Here is a 21,759-nt window from a genome sequence, read left to right on the forward strand (position 1 = left end):
AGAATGGGTTTAGGGCAGTTGAGGAGCTCCCAGGCTAGCACCCCTATAATGTCTCACGTAGGGCAGTGGGGAATCTCCTGACACCCTCTGAGGGTCTCTGTCCTGTGTTCTGAGATCTAGACAGAACTTAATCTAGGTATCCGATTCCGGGTACCAGGGATCCCATCTTCAGTCCTAAAAGTAAAAATGAATGTGAAGATAGTTTGCGCCACCTTGTGGCCAATTAAAGTTCTTGCGCCTTGTAAGAAGGTCCCAAGGTCCTGAAGATGGGGAGGTTGGGGGGGTGGAGTCTGAGCTTTCCTGTACCCAGAACTTGTTTCTGAGAGAAGGGACACAAGATCCGTCCCAGGGAGAGAGGACACTGGACTAGATAGCAGACAGGGCTCTGGTCCATCCCCCGCTGCCCTGTGACCTTGGAAGTTTCCCATCTAAATTTGGGAAAGACCCTCCTTCCCTTGCCTTCCTCTCCAGGAAGATGATGAGCAGTGAGGGACCCTGAAAGTCTTGAATCCTGGGAGCCACTGGCATAGAAGAGGTTGGGCCTGGGCCAAACTGGATTGGGCAGAGGAACCGACCAGTCAGGGGCTGCTGCACCTTCTGCTCAGACACCCCCTCTTTACTCCCCAGAACCTGGCTCCATCCCACTCTGGGGCAGAAGCAGGGGACAAGGTAGGGGGTAGTGCCAAGGCTGCTCTCTTTTGCTCAATCCTTTCTCCAGTCACACAGCAACCTAGAATGTTCTATATGCCTCAGAGGCAAGAGATGGACATGTAGGGCTGCAGCCCTTCTCTGGGTGGTACCTCAATTTCTCCATCTCCAAAGAGCTCAGTATTTGCATCTCAGATGGGTGAAGTTAACTATTCTGGAGCTGGGCATTTCTTCTTAGTTTTATTATTCCCAGAAAAACTCATTAGTAGGGCCCGCCTCCCCACCACCATCTATCTTCCTGCAAGGGCAGGAAAGGATGGAGTTTAGAAGGAGGGCATAGAGCAGGGGGCAAAAGGGGGCTGCTTCTGGGGTCCAGCCCCTGCAGGAGGATGATAAAGGAGTTGGCTCTGTTTCTAGGCACCAAGATTTACAATAATGTCAGTATTTCTGTTTCAGCAATACCGAGCTGCTGTTCCCCATGAGTGTTTGCTTTTTATTGTATTTATTGTATTTATCTATTTATTTTCTTTTTGGGTCACACCTGGGAATACACAGGGGTTACTCCTGAATCTGCACTCGGGAATTACTTCTGGCAGTGCTCAGGGGACCATATGGGATGCTGGGACTCGAACCTGGATTGGCCGCATGTAAGGCAAATGCCCTACCCGCTGTGCTATTGCTCCAGTTTGCTTTTTAAGAACAGAAGTCATTCTCTCTCTGCGGAGATACGTTCAACATTCCCACCGGATTCTTAAAGCTGTGGGTCAAACAAAACTCAACACGTATTATTTTTTCCTAGATATTAAACTTGATTATAAGTTAATCAAGAGATTAGCAACAACAACCGATTAATAATAATCTATAGCAATAAACAAGTTTTTCTCACTATATATATTTAACTTATTTATATATCCTATTGTGCAGAGTACTTTTGTATCTTGATTAACCACAGGTAAATGAGGCCTAGAAGGTAAAACCATAGGGAAGGGGAGACTGCTGTCTTTCTTATCCTAGACTTTATGAGTGCAACTTCTCCCCTCCATGATGTGATTCAGTGGACTGAAGAGTCAGTCTGATGTAGGCAGGTAGGTTAGGGAAACATCCCCCTCCCCGACACACACACACACACACACACACACACAAGTACACACACACACACATCATCACAATGAAATTTGTGAGAAGAAATAAATCCACCAGTCCTAAGTCTGACTCACCTTATGGATACAAAAAGTAAGACCTGATAAGACCTTCTCCCGCAGCAGACCCTGAGGAGACTGGACCCTTCCCTATAGAAAGGGCCTAAAGGAAATCACTGGAGAACCCTCAGTTCCTTCCTTTAATCCGATTAACCCTCAGCTAGCCCAGACCAGAGAAGGCTGGACCCACCCTCCAAGAGAAAATCCAGCAGGAACAAAGCAAGAAAAGGAGTTTCAAAAACCGCACCCAATTCTACTCACTTAGCAACAACCCAGCAACGGACTCTTCTCTAGCTAGAAAGCCCCACGTAGGGATGCCTTGGAAAAAAACCTATAAAAGCCGCCTTGAACAAAGGGGGTTCGCATATGCTGCCTGAGCCCGTGTGCTGCTTGCGCCCACCTGGCCCAGCACATGTGGTACCCGAGCATATGTGTCGCCCAAGCATATGCATCTCCCCTCTTGAGATGTGTACTTTCCTATCTATGAGTTATTTTCTCTCTCTCTCTGTCCCTCCCCTCCACACCTTCAAAACCCTCCAAATAAAATCTATTTTACTTCACTGCTCATGTACTCCTGAAATTCTTTACTGCAAGGCGACACAAAAGGCGGATTGGGAGAAAGTGACCGTCTTTCTCCTCTTCATAAAAGTCACCCGTGGGTGGCTCATCACCTAATGCTCTTGCCATTTCAGTGGTTTCCCTCTGTGAAAGGGCGAAGGGCATTTTCAGAGGCAGAGGAGAAATCCAGCAGTTAGACCCTGTGGTTTGGGTCAATAGTTGGTGGGGGCATGAGAGGAAGAAGGTGATGCTTGGTGTAGCAGTGGGCAGGTATTTTATTAAAGAAAAATGAGGGGCAGGGGACCAGAGGGGCAGGAGACCAGTTACTGGTGCCCGCTCGAGCAAATTGATGAACAACAGGATGACAGCGACAGTGACAGTGACATGAAAGGAAAAGGAGGAGCAAACTCAGCCTCCAGGTGGAGTTACCATGTGCCATCTCCTAAGTAACTCTACACAATGCAGCTCTAGTAACCCTAACTCCCTGAGTCAGCCAGTGGTCCCCACCACCTCCAGAGAGAGCTGGGGCTCTCACCTTGGCCTGAGGAGCCCTTGAGTTCCATGTCTTGTCTGCCACGCCCCTCCCTCTGGCCTCGGGCCCTCCCTCTGCTCAGACCCTGGACCTTGCCCTTCTTATCCCTCTCTCCCTCTCCCCAGCCTTCTCCAGCTCACCTTGTCCCCTAACTCCTCAATAAAAACACCAGAGGCTACTGGCTGCCTGCCTTGCCCACAGCTCAAGTGGGGTACCCCCCTCCCCTCCCCACCTCCTGGTCCCTCAGCACTTCAGACTCCAGGGGCTGTGCACATTGTAACAGTTCCTGTCACCAAGCCAACAGTTCCGCGAGGTCAGGGACTCTAAGGGGCTGAGAGCCTACAGCAGACCTGGCCTGCGGCTCCTTTGGGGTGTGTCCAGCCGCATGTTCCCTGCAGGGGGACCGTGGAGGAGTTGGCTCTGTTTCTAGGCACCAGGACAATTGGTGCTTTTCCTTCTCTCAAGGAGCAAGAGCTGTGGCCCTTACCCTTCAATCGGGAGCCTGCTCTAAGCCACCCCTCCCCGAACACTTTGTGTTCTGCAAGGAAAAGGCTTATGAAAGGGAAGAGGTTTCTCCCGCCGTCTCTCGTTGCCATGGAAACTGCTCTTCTCTCACCTGACCTGCCAGTGAGGGCTCGGAGGGGAGGGCTAAAGACCACCGACCGACGCCCAATGGGGGACCACGCAGGGCTGCATCCCTGATGCAAGAGGAGGGTCTGGATTCCCAGGTCAAGAGTTTAAACTTCCAGGGCGCCAGCTCCAGCTCTGGCTCACTTCAGTCTCAGGCCAGATTCCCACTCTAGCCAGGGGGAATCTTGGCTTATGGTCTGTCCTGGGAATCAAAACAGCGCCTGCTTCAGAGTTGCTAGGAGGACTAAGGAGGAGTAAAGAGAAAATGCACTCAGTACTCACAGGGCTCAGCAGGCAGAAGCTGTTCTCAGGCTGCGTCGTGGCCAAGAGTCAGTCCCAAGGCAGACTCCATCCCTAAGGGTTCAGTGCCACAAAGTTTACCCCACTCTTACATCTTAGGTTTCATATATATTATTATTTATATATAATATATTATATGTTATTTTATATATTCATATATATTATTTATATATTATTATATATATAATAGAGTGGCTGGATTGATAGTACGGCAAGTAAGGTGTTTGCCTTGCACACAGCCCAGCTAAGTTTGATCCCCAGCACCCAGTACAGTCCCACACCCCGCCAGGAGTGATCTCTGAATGCAGAGCCAGGAATAAGTCCTGACCACCACCAGGAATAGCTCAAAAACAAAAAGGAAAAAAAAAAAAGGTTCATCTTGCTTTTTCGTATGTTACAGGTAAAACATGTAAATTGAATTCCCAACTTATAATAACAAACAGATACAAAAAAGTTTGGTAACAAATGTATGGGACTCCCCCTAATATATATATATATATACATATATGTGTGTGTGTGTGTGTGTGTATAAAACCAAGGTTGAGGTATGGCCCTAGGTAAAATAGTTTAAATCTTAGGAAGCAAAGGGTTTTGCAAAAGTGCACCCAGGAAATAGAATAGATGACAAATATTTGCCAACTACAAATGTGTACCAGAATAAAACTATTTAGGGTCTTCTAGATGTAGGGACATGGACAAAAATACAGTAGGAAATTGTCAGGATTTTATACTTAAAAGTATAAAGGGTGCCTGATGATTAGCTATGTGAAACACCCCAGCCTCTATCTTCATATGCCTTTTGAATGTTGATGTGCTGACTGACTGTCCTTAAAGTCTTTGTCAACAAGAGTTTACCTGGAGCCAGAGCCACAGTACAGAGGGTAGGGCATTTGCCTTGCATGCGGCCGACCCAAGTTCAATCCCTGTCATCCCATATGGTTCCCCCAGCACCACCAGGAGCAATTCCTGTGTGCAGAGCCAGGAGTACCCCGAGCATCACTGAGTGTGACCCCCCCGAAAAAATAAAACAAGAGTTTACCTATTGGGAGCCCAGGGGAGTGGCGAGGGAATGATTTTGTATTGAATAAATGGCCAGCCTGTGAGATCAATGATCACTGCCCAGGTGACCCTAAAACTTGGACAGTCCATGTGTGTTCACCTGTCTCCTATGTGTTTGCATTTGTCTTTTTCCCTGCAACTGATTTCTGCTGGACAGGGGTTGAAGGTGCCAATCCCTTTAGACACAAATGCTTCTCAGACTTGGAGGAAACCCTTCACCAAGGGGGTCAAGGTGAATAGGCAAACTACAGCAGCGTCTGGGGCTGGGTAAGGCTACCTTACACACAGCCTACCCAGTTCAATCCCCCCATACCCCTTATGGTCCCCTGAACACCACAGGAATAATTCCTGAGTGTAGAGCCAGAAGTAACCCCTGTGCATCACTGGGTGTGGCCTCAAACCAAACCAAAACCAAAACAAACGAACAAAAAAAACTACAGCAGCATCAAGTAACTGTAACAGTCATTTTTTTCAGAAGAGTCATAAATACCAAAGCATGTCACACATAGTCAAGAATTCATTTCAGGAAATTTTGTTTCAGTTATACATGTATGTGCTGGGGGAACATGTTCCTGAACATGATACCTATTTCCTGTACAAGACCTGCACAGAGATACACACACATATGCATTTATTTTTTCAAAAAATAAGAGCTTATTCATTTCTTGAAGTATTCCTCAATGATATCTTTGGCCTGAGATTCTTTGTCATAGTTCCTAACTACCACACCACTGCCCCCAACCTCCCTGTCAATTCAACAGAAGCCTACCTTGTCCCCTACTTTCTTATTATCACTGTCACTGTCATCCCGTTGCTCATCGATTTGCTTGAGCGGGCACCAGTAACGTCTCCATTGTGAGACTTATTATTACTGTTTTTGGCATACTGAATACGCCATGGGTAGCTTGCCAGGCTCTGCTTATCATCATCTACCTTTTTTAGGTTTAATTTGGGGTTCGGCATACAGAGTTTCTACCTACCTGCACACATTACAGTTGGCTGTAAGCACTCAGAGATGGGTTTGGAGCTGGTCTCGGGCCTTGGCAGCTTTGGAAACTGTACATGGGGCCACCACGAATGAGGCGACCCTCAACAGCTCCTATAAAGCACTAGCACCCAATACACCTCCAGCAGCAGTGCCTGCCTCTGCCAAGGTATGGGTGATGGGTGGAGCTGAATCTCCAATGCACCCCAGCCTCCACCTTTGTGCAACTTGAGTGAGGCAGGGAAAGGCCAGATTTCCTGGTCTCCTCATCTACTTAGAGGCTGCAATGAACATCAAACGAGTTCTATTGACTTCAAACAAAAAGCAGTTATCTCACAACTGGGTTTATTCGGAAGAAACAACAAAAATATGTGGTAAGTACCCTGTGATGGAGAGACTCTCGTGCCTTTGTCAGAGGCTAGCACCCCCCTTTTATAGATGATGAATAACAGTGTGTCTGTGAGTCCAAAATGGAGCCATGACAGGCTCCACTTTAAGACCAAAACTCAGCAGGCCTAAGTCTCAGTTTCCCCCATCAGAAAGTCCCGGCTTTTCAAAAAACAATATCACCCTGGGCAGATAAACCACCCCATGGCAGCAGCCTATCAGAGTAGGGGACATGGGCAGTGGCGCTCAGCCAAGAAGAGAGGGCCTAGGGAGTGGAATCACAGGACCAGACAGGGACCAAGAGCTGGAAACATACTGTTGGCCCCTGAAGTCAGGGACCAGACACAGACCAGAATTGGAAACATACTGCCAGTTCCTAGAAAAAATGCTGCTATGTAACCAAACCCTATATAAACTGCTTAGAATTCGGAGTCGGGGTCCTTGTCAAGACTCCGCTGTGTTGGATTAGACTTGGACCCTAGCTCGAGTTAGCAAGAAAGGGACCTTTGCATTTGCATTCTCACATCTGGTCTGGTCCATGTGCGAGCGAAACTCCCTTCCAAGGACATAACACGTCCTTCTTTGTAAGGATGGGATGATGCACCCCAGAAGCACCTTTCAGGCAGCAGTTTGCTTCTTGGGCATGTGTGAGCCCTCTCCTCTAGTCCCTATGAATGCTCAGTTCCTGATAGAGCAGGGTATGGGGGGGTCTCCCAGAGATCAAAACAAGGGCAAGAACAGAGCCTGGTGGGGTGGATATGCAGACACAGTTAGGAATCTGTCTGTCTGTTTGTCTGTCTGTCTGTCTGTCTGTCTGTCTGTCTGTCTGTCTCTCTCTCTCTCTCTCTCTCTCTCTCTCTCTCTGTGTGTGTGTGTGTGTGTGTGTGTGTGTGTGTGTGTGTCTGTCTGTCTGTCTGTCTGTCTGTGTTTGTCTGTCTGTCTGTCTCTCTTCCCCGGCTCTCCCCGGCTCTGTCTGTCTCTGTCTGTTTGTCTCTCTTCCCCGCCTCCCTCCCCGGCTCTCCCCGGCCCGCCCTTTAACTGTCCGAAGAGGATGTGGACAGGGTGTGGTGACCAGCCCGGGAGGGGGCGCGGGGGCCAGTAGGGACAGCGCCAGGTTCCCGCCGCTGGACTGGCGGGAGCGGAGGGTACAAAGCAGATGTAGTTCTGAGCGCCAAGTCCGCGGAGGTCCGGAAGAATGAATGGGGGGCCGGGCCAATCCCAGAGCAGGATTCACAGCCCCTAGCGCAGGGAGCCAATCACGTCTTGGGGACGACCAGCGTGAGGGGACGCAACCAATCATCTGCACGGACAGGGCCCGGGGGGCCGACCCGCGCGGAGTTTGAAATCATCCGGGGTGGGCGAGCGGCGGCCGTGCGGCGGCCGTGTTGGCGTCTGGTCGGCGTTGGGGGCTGCTGGGTGAGTGCGGGCTCGCACGATGTGGGGTTGCTGTTCGGGAAGGACCGAGGGCAGAGGGGCTGACGTCCATTCAGGCCTACGGGGCAGCTAAGTGTTGCAAGGTGGACATCGGGGTGTTGGGTGGGCTGGCCGGGCTGGGAGACAGGGCTCTGGTTAAGAGCGATTTGGTGAAAAAGGCGCTGGTCGCCTTTTATGCTGTGGGCCAGGTGTCGGGCGCGGCTCCGTCCCGGGGTGAAAGGAAGCTGGGGTGAAAAGACAACGTTGTCAGACACTGGTAGCTAGGAACGGCAGCAAACGCACGCAGATGCTTTGTTCTGCCTCTGCCTTCTCCTGGGCCTCGCTGACCCCTCTTCCACAATGCCACTCACAGGCTACCAAGTGGCCCCACCCCAGCCTGGGCCAGTCAGACTGCCCTGAACCCTGGGGGGATGGGGGCCAATGGAGCCGGGGAATGGCTCTCTCACCGGCCTTTTGACCTCCTCCCCAGGATTTGGTGGGCAGAACAGACTCGTCCAGCCAGATGGCCTCTCGGTGGCCAGGCTTGGGGAGCTCCATGCGCCTGAGATCCCTCCCAGACCACAAGCAGCTGGAGGAGTGCGAGGAGCAGCCTGCAGTCAGCCATACAGAGGTCTCCGGTGGGGCCCTGGGCTCCCTGTGTCGGCAGTTCCAGAGGAGACTTCCCCTGAGAACAGTTAGCCTCAACTTAGGGCCAGGACCGTCCTGGAAACGCCTGGATGCCCCAGAGCCAGGCCAGCAGGGACTCCAGGCTGCAGCTCGCTCAGCTAAGAACGCCTTGGGCATCGTTTCCCAGGTAAGGCCGGAAAATCATACAAGGGATGGGTAGTCCCTTCATGAAGGGCTGCCCTAATGCTGGGTGGATGGATAGCTCTATCCCCAAAGAGTCCCCAGGAATACAGATCCAGTGAAGACAGAACTTTGGGGTTTTTTTTTTTTTTTTGGTTTTTTTGGGTCACACCCGGTGATGCACAGGGGTTACTCCTGGCTCTTCACTCAGGAATTACCCCTGGTGGTGCTCAGGGGACCATATGGGATGCTGGGATTAGAACCCGAGTCGGCTGCGTGCAAGGCAAACGCCCTACCCGCTGTGCTATCGCTCCAGCCCAAGACAGAACTTTGGATGAAAATGGTGCCACAGGGCCAGAGAGATAGGCCAACAGACAGTGTGTGCTTTGCATGCAGCTCCTGGTAAATCATGGATCCCTCAAGCACCGCCAAGCAAACAGCCCTGAGCAAACAGCCAGGAGTTGCCCTTGAAACACTTCAGGGGAAGGAAGAGAGGGTGGGAAGGAAGAAAGCAAGGAAACTAGCTCATGGAGGAAGCATCTGTGCAGGCCAGTGGCTAACAGTGCAGGGCGGCCAAACAGCTCCCTGTGATCGACTCCTAGAGACGATACCATGGTATGTATGCACCCAAGAAAAGGGCCGGTACAAAGAGTGTAGGTGGCAAGTGCAATGGCATGAGTCTACACCCAAAGCCAAGGCCTTGGGGAAAAGCTGCAGAATAGACTGATAGGAGTGTAATCTGCATATGGTAGGATAGAGAGTAAGGCGGAGCAGGGCTTAGACTCAGCCCAGGGCCCCTGAGAGCCAACAGGAAGTTTCTGCAGAATGCGAACCCAGTGAGTGGGATTAGGTACTTGACCTTCTCTTCTCTTTGCTACCGAATGGGGTTTGTAGTAGACTTACCTCTGAGGAGCTTGGCTCTGCAGAGAAGTGAAAACTTAAAGAGTTGCTCTGAAGGTCAGTTTGAAAATAGCTGCTGTTCGATGAGATTACGCGCAGGAAGCTGCCACATATTTTGGGTGTAAGACTATGCCCTGGATGGGAAGAAGCTGGGGGGAGGATCATATTGTTTTTGTCCCCCGTTTTATTTAAACATCATTTTTTACAAAGTTGTTCATGATGGTTTGTTACTGGCATTCAGTATTCCAATACCAATCCCACCACCACTGTCACCTTCCCTCCACCATTGTCTCCATTTTCCCAACTCCCCTTCAACCTATCACCTGTAGCAGGTTCACTATAATTTATTAGATATTGCTTGTTACCATTAAATGATTAAAAAAATGATAAAAAAAAATATTTCCACAGAAGAAAATTTGTGGAAATTGCTGTATTACACTCTGGGGACATTAAGTCCTCATCTGAGGTTTTATGAAGCTGTTGTTGCAAGTTAAGCCTTCTGTGTTAATGTTTTCTTTACTCAGGATTGGTTGGCTACTGTCACATCTCCTCTGATCTGGTGGGCTACTACTGGGATGTCAGTGTTGTAGAGTTTAGACATGGTACAGATGCAGCCATACTCTCTAGAAGATCCAGAATATGTAACTGGGCAGTTAAATATTTAACTGAGCATGGCTGCCTGGTCTTCTTGGGCTGCCTGAGAGTTTTCGGAAAATAAGATTCTCTATGGTGCTCAGTCCTGAGGCAGTGGGCTCTGGCCAGAGGCATGGCAGTGGCTTTGCAGTGTGGGAGCAGCTGCCGGGGCTGTTTGGGCAGGAGCTGGCCTGCCCACCTCTGAGATTGCCCCAGAGATCTCAGCCAGGAACCTGTGTCTGAGAAATTTTTGCACATAGTTGATCTCTTTTGAGATTTATTTATTTATGAGTCTCTGGAACGAAACGGGTCATTTTTGATTCCCAGGGAGCAGAGAAATGAAATAAGACTGCCTGAGGCTGGAGCAATATCACAGCGGATAAAGTGTTTGCCTTGCATGCGGCCAACCCGGGTTCGATTCCCAGCATCCCATATGGTCCCCTGAGCACCACCAGGTGTAATTGCTGAGTGCAAAGCCAGGAGTAACCCTTGTGCATCGCCAGGTGTGACCCAAAAAGCAAAACAAAAAGAAAAGAAAGAAAGAAGACTGCCTGCCTGAGTTCACGTGGCTCGCCAAGTTAAATTCTGGTCTTGCTCTCATCTTTATTCTGGTTTGCCACAGAAAAGACAGGCTAGTTGAGGAAGAGCTTTCACAGCCATCTGCTTGCTGGTGAGAAAGGCCCAGGGGGTAGGGCTTGGAGCTCTGGGTCATGGGAGGCATAGAAAGGCTAGGGTGGCAGGATCTACCCTTGAGAAGACTTTGCAGATGTGGGGTGTTGGTCTGAGTGGGTGAGGCCAGAGACAGGGCAGTATTATTTAATGGGGGAAGTCCCTGGTCTTCTGAGTCTTCCCATTAAATCCGTCCATCAGTCTGTGCCCCCTGCAAAGAGAGTTTTTGCTCAGACAGCAGAGGTTACTGAGCCCAGAGCTTCTGCAGGGCTCTGAGCTGGCCCCTGCATGCACCTGCTTCCCACAGCATCTGCTGAGTGCGTGAGAGTGAGGGCTAAGGCACTGTGTCCCCCTCTCTTGTACCTGTCACAGAGGATCCAGGAGTCTTACCAGAGCAGCACCAAATGGTTGGTGGAGACCCAGGTGAGAGCCAAGAGGAGGAAGCGCAGCGTGCAGAAGTGCACTAGCCCCCCCACCCGCAGCCAGAGGAGCTCCCGGAAGTCTGGCACCACCCCTACCCGCTCAGCTCTGAGCCCCTGGGAGAGGGAGCGCACCGGTCTCTCTGCCCAGAGCGGCCCGCACGCTCACCCACTGCGGCGCTCCAGGAGGGAGGCTGCCTTCCGGAGCCCCTACTCCTCCACAGAGCCCCTCTGCTCCCCCAGGTAAGCGGAAGAAGGCCTGCCTCCCCAACACTGTTTGGGCACTTCAAGCCTTCCTGTGAGCCAGGGCCGGCCTGGCCCTCACCTGCGTCCCATCCCACTGCTAGCAGGGAAGCTGGGAATGTCCTTCCAGGCCTTGCTTCCCGCGGTAGTGGGCAGAGGCAAGCTTTAGCCCACAGGGAGCCCCAAAACTCAGGTCTGTCACCCATTTGGGAGCTGACACTGCTTCCAAGTGCAAAACCGCACACAGGTTTGTTAGCTCACCTGCCTGGGCTTGGGCTTCAGGGGGCTTTGATTCTCCTGGTCTCTGCCAGGGCCTCCAGGTCTCTCGGATAGACACTGCTCGGGTGGGGTGTTCCGGGGCCCAGAACCAGGTTCTTGAAATTAGTCACTAGTGTGGCTCTTCCTTGTGTTCAGTGAGTCTGACAGTGACCTGGAGCCCGTGGGCGCTGGAATTCAGCACCTCCGGAAACTGTCCCAAGAGCTGGACGAGGCCATTGATGCTGAAGACAGGTGAGTGGGAGGTCTCATGCATCCCTGTGCAGTGGCCTGGAGGTACCCCTGGGGTGTGCCTGATACCCGTGTGACCTGCTGTGTGACCCTGGCCAGTTCCTGCCCCTCTCTGAGTCTCCGTGTTCTCATCTGCAATGGGAGAGGGACCAAAAGTTCTGGACCCAGGTGGTGAAATTTCCCCTCTCGGTGTGATGGCTCCTGGGTGTTGGTCCCCACTTTTATCCCTCACCTGGAACCTCAGTGTGGCTGAATACCTGGTTCTGATAGGCCTGTCCTCCCTGCAGCACCCGCTATAGCTCCTTCCATGGAAGTGAGGGCCCCAGCCTGGGGGCAGAGCCAGGCCAGGAATGGTTCTCCCACAGGCCATTTTCTCCTGGGCCCAGTGATTGTGGCCGGCTCTTAGGGTCCTTGCAGTTCTGTGGGTCAGGTGGGCCATGCTCCCACCTCCATGTCCGGTCCCGTCTTGTGTAGTCCAGGCTGGGAGAGCCCCTCCGCCTGTGGCACCCGATGGCATCTGTGCCTCCCATTTTCCATCTGCAGTGGTGACATGACCATTTCTCTCATTCGGAACTGAGGACAGTGCTCGTCAGGTAATTCACCACCCCAGCATCCTTCTCAGCGCCCTCCTCCTCAGCCTCAGCACACATGCATATTCAGAGGCGTGTTCAGGAACTGGGTGTTTTCTAGAAACACCCCCAGAGCTGATGGACCAGCCACGCAGAAAGCTCCTATGTACCGTCTTGGAGCCAGAGCTGCCGACCCCACTCAGTCCATCACTGAAATTGGGGCCAATTATACTCCTTGGGTTGGGGAGAGTCTCACTCCCAGCAGTGCGGGAGGCAGCAGCACCGCTGGGCCCTGCTTGCGAGGACCAGCTAACAAGGCCCCCAGGGCACAGCTCGGGCCTTGCGGCCTCTGCTCCTGCTCTGGCCACGTCGGGGTCCAGCGTTGCTGCCTAGGAGTGACTGGGGAGACCTCGAAGTGAGGGGAGCTGGTCAGTCTTCTCCTCCCGGTGATTCAGAAACATCCCACGCTTGAGTCTTGTGGAGGCCTCAAGTGCAAGGTGACGCGCCGGTAGCAAAGGACTTTTGAGAACTCTGCGGTCCAGCGAGGGGTCTCGGCCACCATCTGCTGTGTCCCCATGCCTGGCATTCTAGGAGCACAGCTCCTGTCCCTTCTCCCAGCACCAGAGTCCTGGAAGGGGGGTGTGAGGCATTGCCAGTCCTGAGGCGCTAGGCCCACAGTGCCTGCTGTGTTCTCAGCACGGGAAGCTGTTCAGCCACTTCTGTCCTTTGTGAAGTATTTAAGATATCTGCCATGCCATTTTATTAGGAGCTAGTGTGCGGCTTCCTAGATAACCTTACTCTTTCATAATAAAGTCTGTCTGTATCTGACATCTCTCCTTCCCTCTACCCCCGATGCTGCTCTGGGCAGTAGGTATGTGGTTTGGGGCCCAGATTTTTTCCCTCACCCCCAGAGCTGGGCCCCTCCACCCACCACACACACACACACACATGCACACGCACACATGCACACACATGCTGCCCAGCCTGCCCCGAACTCAGAGGGAACCTGAGCTGAAAGGATTCCAGAGTCGTTCAGAGCAAGGCACATTTTAAAGGCAAATAAGGTCTTTATTTAAGTGACAACGTTTGAGAGTTAAAAACCAGCTCACGTCAAAATCAAGACCAGTTGTAAAAATCTTTTAACTCTGTAATGCTGTTTTTGTCTTATTAGAAACCTGGTATTTTACATTTTCTTTTCTAACGGATTTTGTACAAGGCAGCCAGAAGGAACAGAATAAACCTTGTTCACCACAGAACCATCCACCACAGATAATACTGGAAGTTACACACTTAGGAACAGTCAGACCACGAACAAGACCAGACAGGCTGCCACCTCCAAGTAAACAAAGAGAACAGCGGGGTGGGGGTTGGGGGTCCCCGTGAGTGCGCCTCTCTCCTGCCCTGTGCCTTGTCAACACCTCCTCATCTGATGGGTTTTCCTCCCAAATTCCGTGTGGTTTCTGAGCAGGGAGAGCGGGGCCTGGGCAGGGTCTCCTCACTTGGGCTTAACTATGATTTTTTTTTTTTTTTTTTAAGAAAATTCCTCCAAGCCCAGGAGGAGAGGAGGAAGAAAGAGGGGGGTGTATCTTTTGGCTGAGCCAAAGAGAATAGATTTTCAGAGCACTTGGCACCCGAATCCCCCAGCATCCGGAGACAGTTGGTTGTTTTAAGGCGGGGGGCAGCTGCGAGGCTCCTTCGCAGTCAGGGTGCCAGGGCAGGGCCACACCTGCACCCATTTCTGCCTGCCTGGGGCCCAGCTTTTTAAAACTGGATGCCACGTTTGACCTGCTGGGACATTCCCAGGGTGCAGGTCCGGACTCCAGAGGAGTGAAAAAAGCACTGTTTAGAAGCCAAGAGTTCCAGCCACCCACTTGAGTGCCACCCCTTGGTCCTCTCTGGAGCCCTGGGGCTTAAGAGTGCTTGATTCCTACAGCCCAGCACCGGGCGGGAGAGCATTTACCCAAATGTATCTTTTTGTTGTTGCTGTTTTAAGTTTGCAGAGCCTAAAGGACCAGTTGAGAACTTTAGTGGGGGGGAAGATATTGGAAGAGCAGGCCCTCACAAAGGGTGTGCCCTGAACCCCCAATACCCCCCCAGGGTGAATGTAGAGCGAAGGCGGCAGGCAGGCCCTCAGCCCTCCCTCCGGTTGGCCACCCCATGAGAAGAACAAATGTGCCACATGGAAGCAGGAGCTTTGGTCAGGAGGGGAGATCTGTGTCCAGTGCCTGGGGAGCAGGCACGGCAGGGGCCAGACAGATTCTCTAGGAAACAGCCAGATGGGGTGACAGAACTAGCAGGGGCACACAGCTGTGCCTCCTGGAGGACAACACAACTTGGTTTGCTATTTCTCCAACTGAACTGGACGGACAAGACTGAACACGGCACTGTACCGCACCGGCGAGGTTTCAGGGCTGCAGTGAGAGCTGGTTGCTGTTTGGAACAGCACATGTGCCGTCCTCACTGCCTGGGGCTCCCCAGGTTCACAAATCGGGTTCACAAGTGGTTCGCTGTAGCAGAGGTCCCATCCTGGGCGCACACTCCACCCCTGAACTATACAAGCTGGCCCTCCTCTCCCGGGACTCTCAGAAAGTGCAAGGAGTCTAATGGGGAGATGCATCCTCACCGGTGACTCCATCGTTCGGGAGGAAAGAACATCAGTGACTCCTGCCCAGAGGAGATGCTGGATTTAATCTGCGGTCTCTTCTGGAGAGGAGGAGAATGTTTAGGGCTGAGATGCTCTATAAGCCTGTGCCGTATGGAAAACTGAGAATGAGGGCATGGTCAGGAGAGGTGTGCAATGCCAGGAGGCAGGCCCCAGGGAGATGCCAAAGGTGGCGGGCAGGAGTGGCAGGGGGGAAACTTCCCACCAAACTGCCAGCAGCTCTGGGCTTGGATGCCAACGCAGGGTGAAAAGCAGAGCTCAGAGCATGGGCCGGGGCTAGCAGATTGGAGAAGACACATTTCTAGTGGAGAGCCACGGGTGGGGCCTGGGAATCCAGAGCCCTCCAGCCCCAGCAGGGCACCCCTTTTGACAGGTGACTCACAAGGGTCAGCTGCCCGACCAACAGCCAACATCGGGGGGGATGTGGGCTGCCCGGGAGCTGCAAGAGGTAGACATTGAGCAGAAGCAACACTGGGTGCACACAGGTCCCTGCTGTGTGGACAAGGTCAGGGCCTAGGTCTGGGGCCCTGATGGAGCCTGGCCTAAAGGGCGAGCCAGCCCCGGGCACAGCCAACAGGGGGCTCAGGAGGAGGCCCAGCACCCACACCAGGAGGCCTGGCCCGCGCCACAGAGCAGAGGTGGTGCTGGAGACCAATGCCCAGGCCAGTGCTCAGCAGCACAAGGGCTGGGGCAGGCCTTGAGGGTCCCTGGAGAGCCAGGCCCTGCCAACTTCAGGGCGGTGATGGGCACAAACCAAGCTGAGTGGGAGAGGGAAAGGAGGAGAGAACAACAGTTTGAGCCAAAATTACATGAGCCCCCTTAACCCTGGGGTCTCAGTGCTCTCAGCCTTCCAGCACCCCACAGGGAGCAATTCATCTGAGCAGCTATGTATAGACTCCTGGTTTTGTCCCCGGGGCCAGTTTTGGGTGCCAAGCCAGCCTCCCTGTGGGGCAGAGATCCCTCCCCTGCTCCTCCCGTCCACTCAGACCCTCTCCAAGGTGAAGTCCAGGTTGATCTGAGGGTACTTAGGGCCCAGAAAGTGTCCAGGGCAGAAGGGCAGGCCAGCCCAGAGGCCTGACTTTACAGGGATCTGTGCGGAGGGGGGCTGGTGGGGAAGACCCCACCCACTATTTAGGAAGCCAGGGCCCAGAGGAGCAAGCGGTGGCTCAAAGGTACCCTAAAGCCAACACCTCGCGGGGGAGGGCACCAGGCAGGGGTCCTAGAAGAGGAAGGCCTGTCCCCAGGAGAACACTGGACAGAAGGGGGACAATGACAGCTGCAGGAGGATAGACCATCAGCACCAGACCCCTCCCCAGGGGGCCCAGGACTCTGAACATCTGAGGGGCCCCGGGCACATCCCCCCTCCCAGACAGTGGCCCCTGGTCACAGGAGAGCTAGGCCCAATAGCCTGGGCCATGATGTTACCGGGAGGGCAGGCACAAATGCCCCTGCCACTCCACCAGCAGTCGAGAGGCTGTAGTGCCAGCAGCTATGGCCCACGGCCCAGGGCATCTCCTTGTGGGCCAGCCTGGCACCATGCCGAAGCCTGCGACCTGGAACTTGGGGCGGGTGGTCCCGCCGACAGCTGAGCCCAGCGTCACACAAACACCATCCTGCTGGGGCTGGCGGTAACAGGCCTGCGGGGACGCAGCAGCAGCTGCACAGAGACTCCCCATCTCACCCGCTCACAGCCCTGGGGGTCCCCGGGCTGGGCAGGGTCCCTCCCCACTCTGGTAGGACACTGCTGGACAGACACGGTGGGGCGGGGGGGAGAAGCAGGAAAAGGCCTGTGTCGGGGAGAGGGCCCCTGCTCTGTGCACAGCCTGGCCCTCAGGGCACCGACTCGAACTTGGGGGCCCCTCGGGCCCAACTGAGCGCGGGCAGGGGCCGCTCGTGGTCCTTGTCCGACTCGGGCTGGCTCTGGGCCCGCTCGGGCTTGGGGTTGGTGGGCGGGTCGGGCTGCTGCACCGACATGGTCCTGCGCAGGTGGTTGCGTTTGCGCAGGAACTCGGGCTGCGCGTGGAGGCCGAAGCTGCCCTTGCGCAGGATCATGCGCGAGTTGTTCTTCTTGGGGCGCGCGCGGTGACTGGCCTCCAGCGCCGCCAGGTGTGCGGCGTAGCCCTCGCTCAGGAACTGCGGAAGGACGGGAGTCAGTCGGGCCCTGCGCCCCACCCGCGCCCTCGAAATCACCTTCCCTGTGCTCCCGACCTCTCAAGCGATTTGGGGAAGCCGGGGGAGCCCGCTGACCTCTCAAGGCTCTGCATCCCCCTACCCCCGCAATGGACATTTGAGGCCCTCTTCCAGACCCTCTTGGTCTCCCCCAAATTCACTGATTCTTCACGGGGTGGAGCTCCCATCCTTGTCACCTCCACTTAAACTCCCAAATGTCAGCCTCTGGGGGCTAGAGCTATAGCACAGCCAGTAGGGTGTTTGCCTTGCACTCAGCTGACCGGGGTTCAATTCCCAGCATCCCATATGGTCCCCCGAGCACCGCCAGGAGTAATTCCTGAGTGCATGAGCCAGGAGTAACCCCTGTGCATCGCTGGGTGTGACCCAAAAAGCAAAAACAAAAACAAACAAAAACCCAACCAAATGTCAGCCTCTGTCCCATGGGACTTCGGCTCTGGTCCTCACCCCGGACCTCCTTGCCAGTCCCTCCCACTGTGCCCTCGCACTTGCCATGTAAAGTGTGATGGGTAGGGGGGCCTGGAGCAATAGTACATAGGGGAAGGCATTTTGCCTTGCATGCCACCAGTCTGGATTCGATTCCCAGTATCCCACATGGTTCCCCGAACACTGACAGGAATGATTTCAGAGCAATGGTGGATGAGGCACAAAAACAAAAGTGTGGTGGGTGGATGCCCAGGAGCAGATTCCAGGGTCCCCACACCTCAGGGATTCAGCTTTTCTTTTTTAATTTTTTTAATTTTTTACCCTTTTGGGGGGGTCACACCCAGCAATGCACAGGGGTTACTCCTGGTTCTGCACTCAGGAGTTACTCCTGGCAGTGTTCAGGGGACCATATGGGATGCTGGAAATCGAACCCGGATCAGCCACGTGCAAGGCAAACGCCCTACCCACTGTGCTATCGCTCTAGCCCCTGGAATCAGCTTTTAAACATCATGTCCACCACACTGTGTGCCTTAGCCTGAGATGTCTCTGGTATTTCCCACTCTAGACTCCCGCCATCTCAGACACTCCCCTGCTGGTCACTCTTACCTCACATGCAACATGCCCCAGGGAAGACAGCACCTTGCCCCAGTGCTGCCTTCTCCATCTAGGCCCCGTCCACACCGTCCCGTGGCCAGCATGGCTTTCCCTTCCCTTCACTCAGCACCTGTTCAGTCCCAAACCCACTCCACCGTGCCTCAGAAAGCCCCAGGCAGGTCCCCTGCCTGCGTGCTCCCCACTGCCAGCCTGCGTTTGCTTCCCCCACTTCCTTCATTCTATCCATCTGATGGCCTGCCTGCAACCTGGGGGTTGCTAAAAATCACTCCCAAGACTTCAAGGAGCGAATTCCAGCTTGGCAAGACACTCAGGCCCTCGGACAGACTGCCGCCCAGCCCCTTCCCCACACCATACTCCCAGGGTGCATTCTATTGCTGCCGCCTCTGTGGCAAATGCTTTCCCAACCTCAGACCCTTCCTGGGAAGCCCCTTAAACACCCCAGACCTGTTGCATTTGTCTAACCTGCACCTTGTGCTTCTTTGTGCCTCACTCACGAGATGGGCTCTGGACATTAGCACTGTTGCTGTCTGCCATTGCTCCCACCTCCCCCGCAGGGACGTCCAATCTGAATGACATGATGTCTGGTTCTCCTGAAGATCTCCCCTCACCCAACACAGTCTGACCCAAGGCAGGAGGCCAGGAGTGCTTGCTAAATAGACAGATGGATAGATGGATGGATAGATGGTAAATAGGCAGATGGATAGATAACAGATAGATTGATGGAAGGATGGTGAATGGGTAGATGGATGCGTGGATGGATGGTAGATGGATAGATGGCGGATAAGTAAATGACCAAATGAGGGAAATGGACATTGGTGGAGGGATGGGTGTTGAATCATTGTAGAACTGAAACCTGACCATGAACAGCTTTGTAACTATGTATCTCATGGTTACTCAATTAAAAAAGTAAAAATTAGAAATACTTTTGAAAAGAAATATATGCCTAAAACTGCACTATCAATAAATCTTAAATAACATCCTTTAATCAAATAAGATAAATAAATGAAAATAAAAGACCAAACAAATAAAGGACTGAAATGCCTTCTTCTCCCTAAAAAACTGTTTCCCCTCAATGCCTTCCCCAGCTCCCTACCCATCCTCTACCCACCTGGCACTGGGTTTGGTACTTCTTGGTGGGCCGGCCCACAATGAAGATCTGGGAGGGTGGCAGACCCAGCACACTGTAGACAGAGATGTCCTTTGTGGAGCCATAGGCTGCGCTGATTTTGATGAAGCACTGAAACACAGCACATTGGCATGCAGGGTAAGGGAACTCCATCTCCCGCTCCAGACCAGATCTCCTACAACCTCCCGGGAGGCCCCACTCTGGGGCACCCTTTACCTTCACTCAGCTCAACTGCCAGGATGAAGTCAACCCCATCTTTGAGAAGTGCCTTATCCAGCTGCCCTTCACTTTTTTTAAAAAAAATTGTTTTAAAACAAATAGATTTTTTTTTCTTCTTGGGTCACATGTGGTGATGCACAGGGGCTACTCCTGGCTCACGCACTCAGGAATTCCTCTTGGCGGTACTCAGCATAAGGGATGCTGGGAATTGAACCAGGGTCGGTCACGTGCAAGGCAAACACCCTACCCAAAGTGCTATCACTCCAGCCCCTGCCCTTTACTTTCAACCTTTCACTTTCGCCTCCCCTCCCCCACTGCCCCAAGTTTATTGGAATCTTTTGGTCCAGCTCACAGCCTGCCTTCCTCCTGAGTCCACCATCACAGGCACCACTTCCTGCCCATGTAGATAACCCGCCTACCCCTTCTGTCTCTTGGTTTCTTGAAAGTCAGAGTCATCACCTCCAGGACTAAAGCCAGCACTGTCCCCCTCCTAACCCTGGACCCATGGCCCTGCTGCTCTCACCCAGCTGTTCTACAGGCCTGGCACATGCAATAGGCTCCTCTCCATCCCATCTGATTCCCTGTGGCCTCCTGGCGGTCCCTGACCTCCACCTCCAGTCCCACACTGCCATCCCCTCATCCTCCCATACCCCTTGTCCAAACCTCAACCTTGGGAAACGTCCATCATGACCCACCACCTCTGTTTCTATGTGCTGCCTGCCAAATACTTTTGGTTCTGGGAAACACAGAACCACACAAGTCCTGTCCTGCCTCATTATTCTGACCCCAAAATACCTTTTCCCACGTTTACAGGGGCCACTCCCAGTGATGAGTGCTCAACCCAGTGGTGCAGGACTGACAATTCAGCGGTCAGGCCCAGTGACATGTGCAACCTGGGGCCACCAGAGTGACACCAACAGTGCTGGCAGAGCAGAAGGGATGACACTGGGGTGATAGGGTCTCTCATGCTAGGCATGTGGTCACCACTTGAACCATATCCCTGTCCCCTATGCCACATCTTCCTTCCCTCCCTGGCCCCCGCCCAGCCATTCAGCTCCTGCCCTCTCCTCATTGGTCCCTTAATTCCACATTGGCTCTTCACCTCTATCTGCAGGCCCATGCTCCTCCTAATTGGCCCCATATCCTCCTGCACTTTCGATCATCAGGTGGGAGTGAACCCACCCCCCACACAAGCCCCTCCACACTGACACCCACCTGCCCTATTCCTCTGTCCCCAGAGTGTCATTTCCTCACCAAAGTCACCAATGTCCATACTCCATCCCTCAGGGACGTCCCACTCTCCCACACTTCCTCTTCTCAGCCCTGGAAGCTGCCTGGCCCTCGGACTCTCTCCTTCTTGGAGACCCTCTTCCCGCTCTCACTTCCTCTTCTCCAGCCCCTCCTGGGCTGCTTCCTGCTGTCACAGCTGAGCTCTTCTTCTCCCAGCTTGTGTCCCTCCTCTCCCACTTTATTGCTCACTCTCCCTGGGCTTACTGAGTCCATGTGCTCTCATGGCCCCGGCACTGGAGATTCACTATTAGAGACACAGATGGGGCCTCTGGAGGCGGATTAGATGGACACCGCAGCAGTCCTCACTCTCTGCGGTCAGCTCTCACGAGTCCTGACAGCTCTGCCTCTGCATCCTCACATCTGCCCTTGCCTCTCTCCATCCTCCGGCCACCACCCGGTTTCTGGTCTTCCTATCGTTTGTTTGGGTTGAAGCCTCTAACTGTTCCTCCACCAAACTCTCTCTCTGTGTGGCCACCAACCAGACTGGACACTGCAGCTCCAACAGGACACATTCTCAGTCTCTCTCTCTCTCCTGCTTTAAGCTCTTTTGTGACTCCCCAGTCCTGCCAAATAGAGATCTGGGCCTGGTTTCCAAGGCCTTCAAGGTCTGCCAACCTTGGGGCCTCAGCATCCACATGATGTGGATCTGACCCTGCACACCCCTGCCCCACACCTGAACCCTGACAGCACAGAGAAAATCCCAGGCTTTTCCCTACCTTTGTAAATGCTGCTTTTCTGGCCACCTGAAAAACTCACACTCGCGCTTCAAGACTCAG

At 53.4% G+C, this 21,759-nt stretch overlaps 2 protein-coding genes across 2 annotated transcripts in view; one reads left to right on the forward strand and one right to left on the reverse strand.

Moving 5' to 3' along the window:
- The first annotated feature begins 7,420 nt into the window (after window positions 1-7,420).
- On the forward strand, window positions 7,421-13,273 carry PIMREG (PICALM interacting mitotic regulator). Its single transcript, XM_004605224.2, has 5 exons — window positions 7,421-7,714; window positions 8,202-8,525; window positions 11,093-11,382; window positions 11,797-11,892; window positions 12,433-13,273. Exons 2-5 carry the CDS (start codon window positions 8,235-8,237, stop codon window positions 12,464-12,466), a joined length of 711 nt encoding a protein of 236 aa, XP_004605281.2. The 5' UTR covers window positions 7,421-7,714; window positions 8,202-8,234; the 3' UTR covers window positions 12,467-13,273.
- Window positions 13,274-13,501: 228 nt separating this feature from the next.
- PITPNM3 (PITPNM family member 3) overlaps window positions 13,502-21,759 on the reverse strand; it is a 91,402-nt gene continuing 83,144 nt past the window's right edge. The window contains exons 19-20 of the mRNA XM_055130595.1: window positions 19,457-19,585; window positions 13,502-17,253 (exon numbers count right to left, since the gene is read on the reverse strand). Coding sequence (XP_054986570.1) covers window positions 16,951-17,253; window positions 19,457-19,585 — 432 coding nt within the window. The 3' untranslated portion in view covers window positions 13,502-16,950. The remainder of the gene's footprint in view (window positions 17,254-19,456; window positions 19,586-21,759) is intronic.

Source organism: Sorex araneus, chromosome 3 (genome assembly GCF_027595985.1).
Source record: "Sorex araneus isolate mSorAra2 chromosome 3, mSorAra2.pri, whole genome shotgun sequence".
Classification (NCBI taxonomy): Eukaryota; Metazoa; Chordata; class Mammalia; order Eulipotyphla; family Soricidae; genus Sorex; species Sorex araneus.

Bases quoted from the DNA above. Each gene is read 5' to 3' on its own strand.
- PIMREG (XM_004605224.2), top strand. From the start codon at position 8,235: ATGGCCTCTCGGTGGCCAGGCTTGGGGAGCTCCATGCGCCTGAGATCC. The intron at 8,526-11,092 runs GTAAGGCCGGAA...TACCTGTCACAG, and splicing joins CCTTGGGCATCGTTTCCCAG to AGGATCCAGGAGTCTTACCA. The intron at 11,893-12,432 runs GTGAGTGGGAGG...TTCCATCTGCAG, and splicing joins GCCATTGATGCTGAAGACAG to TGGTGACATGACCATTTCTC.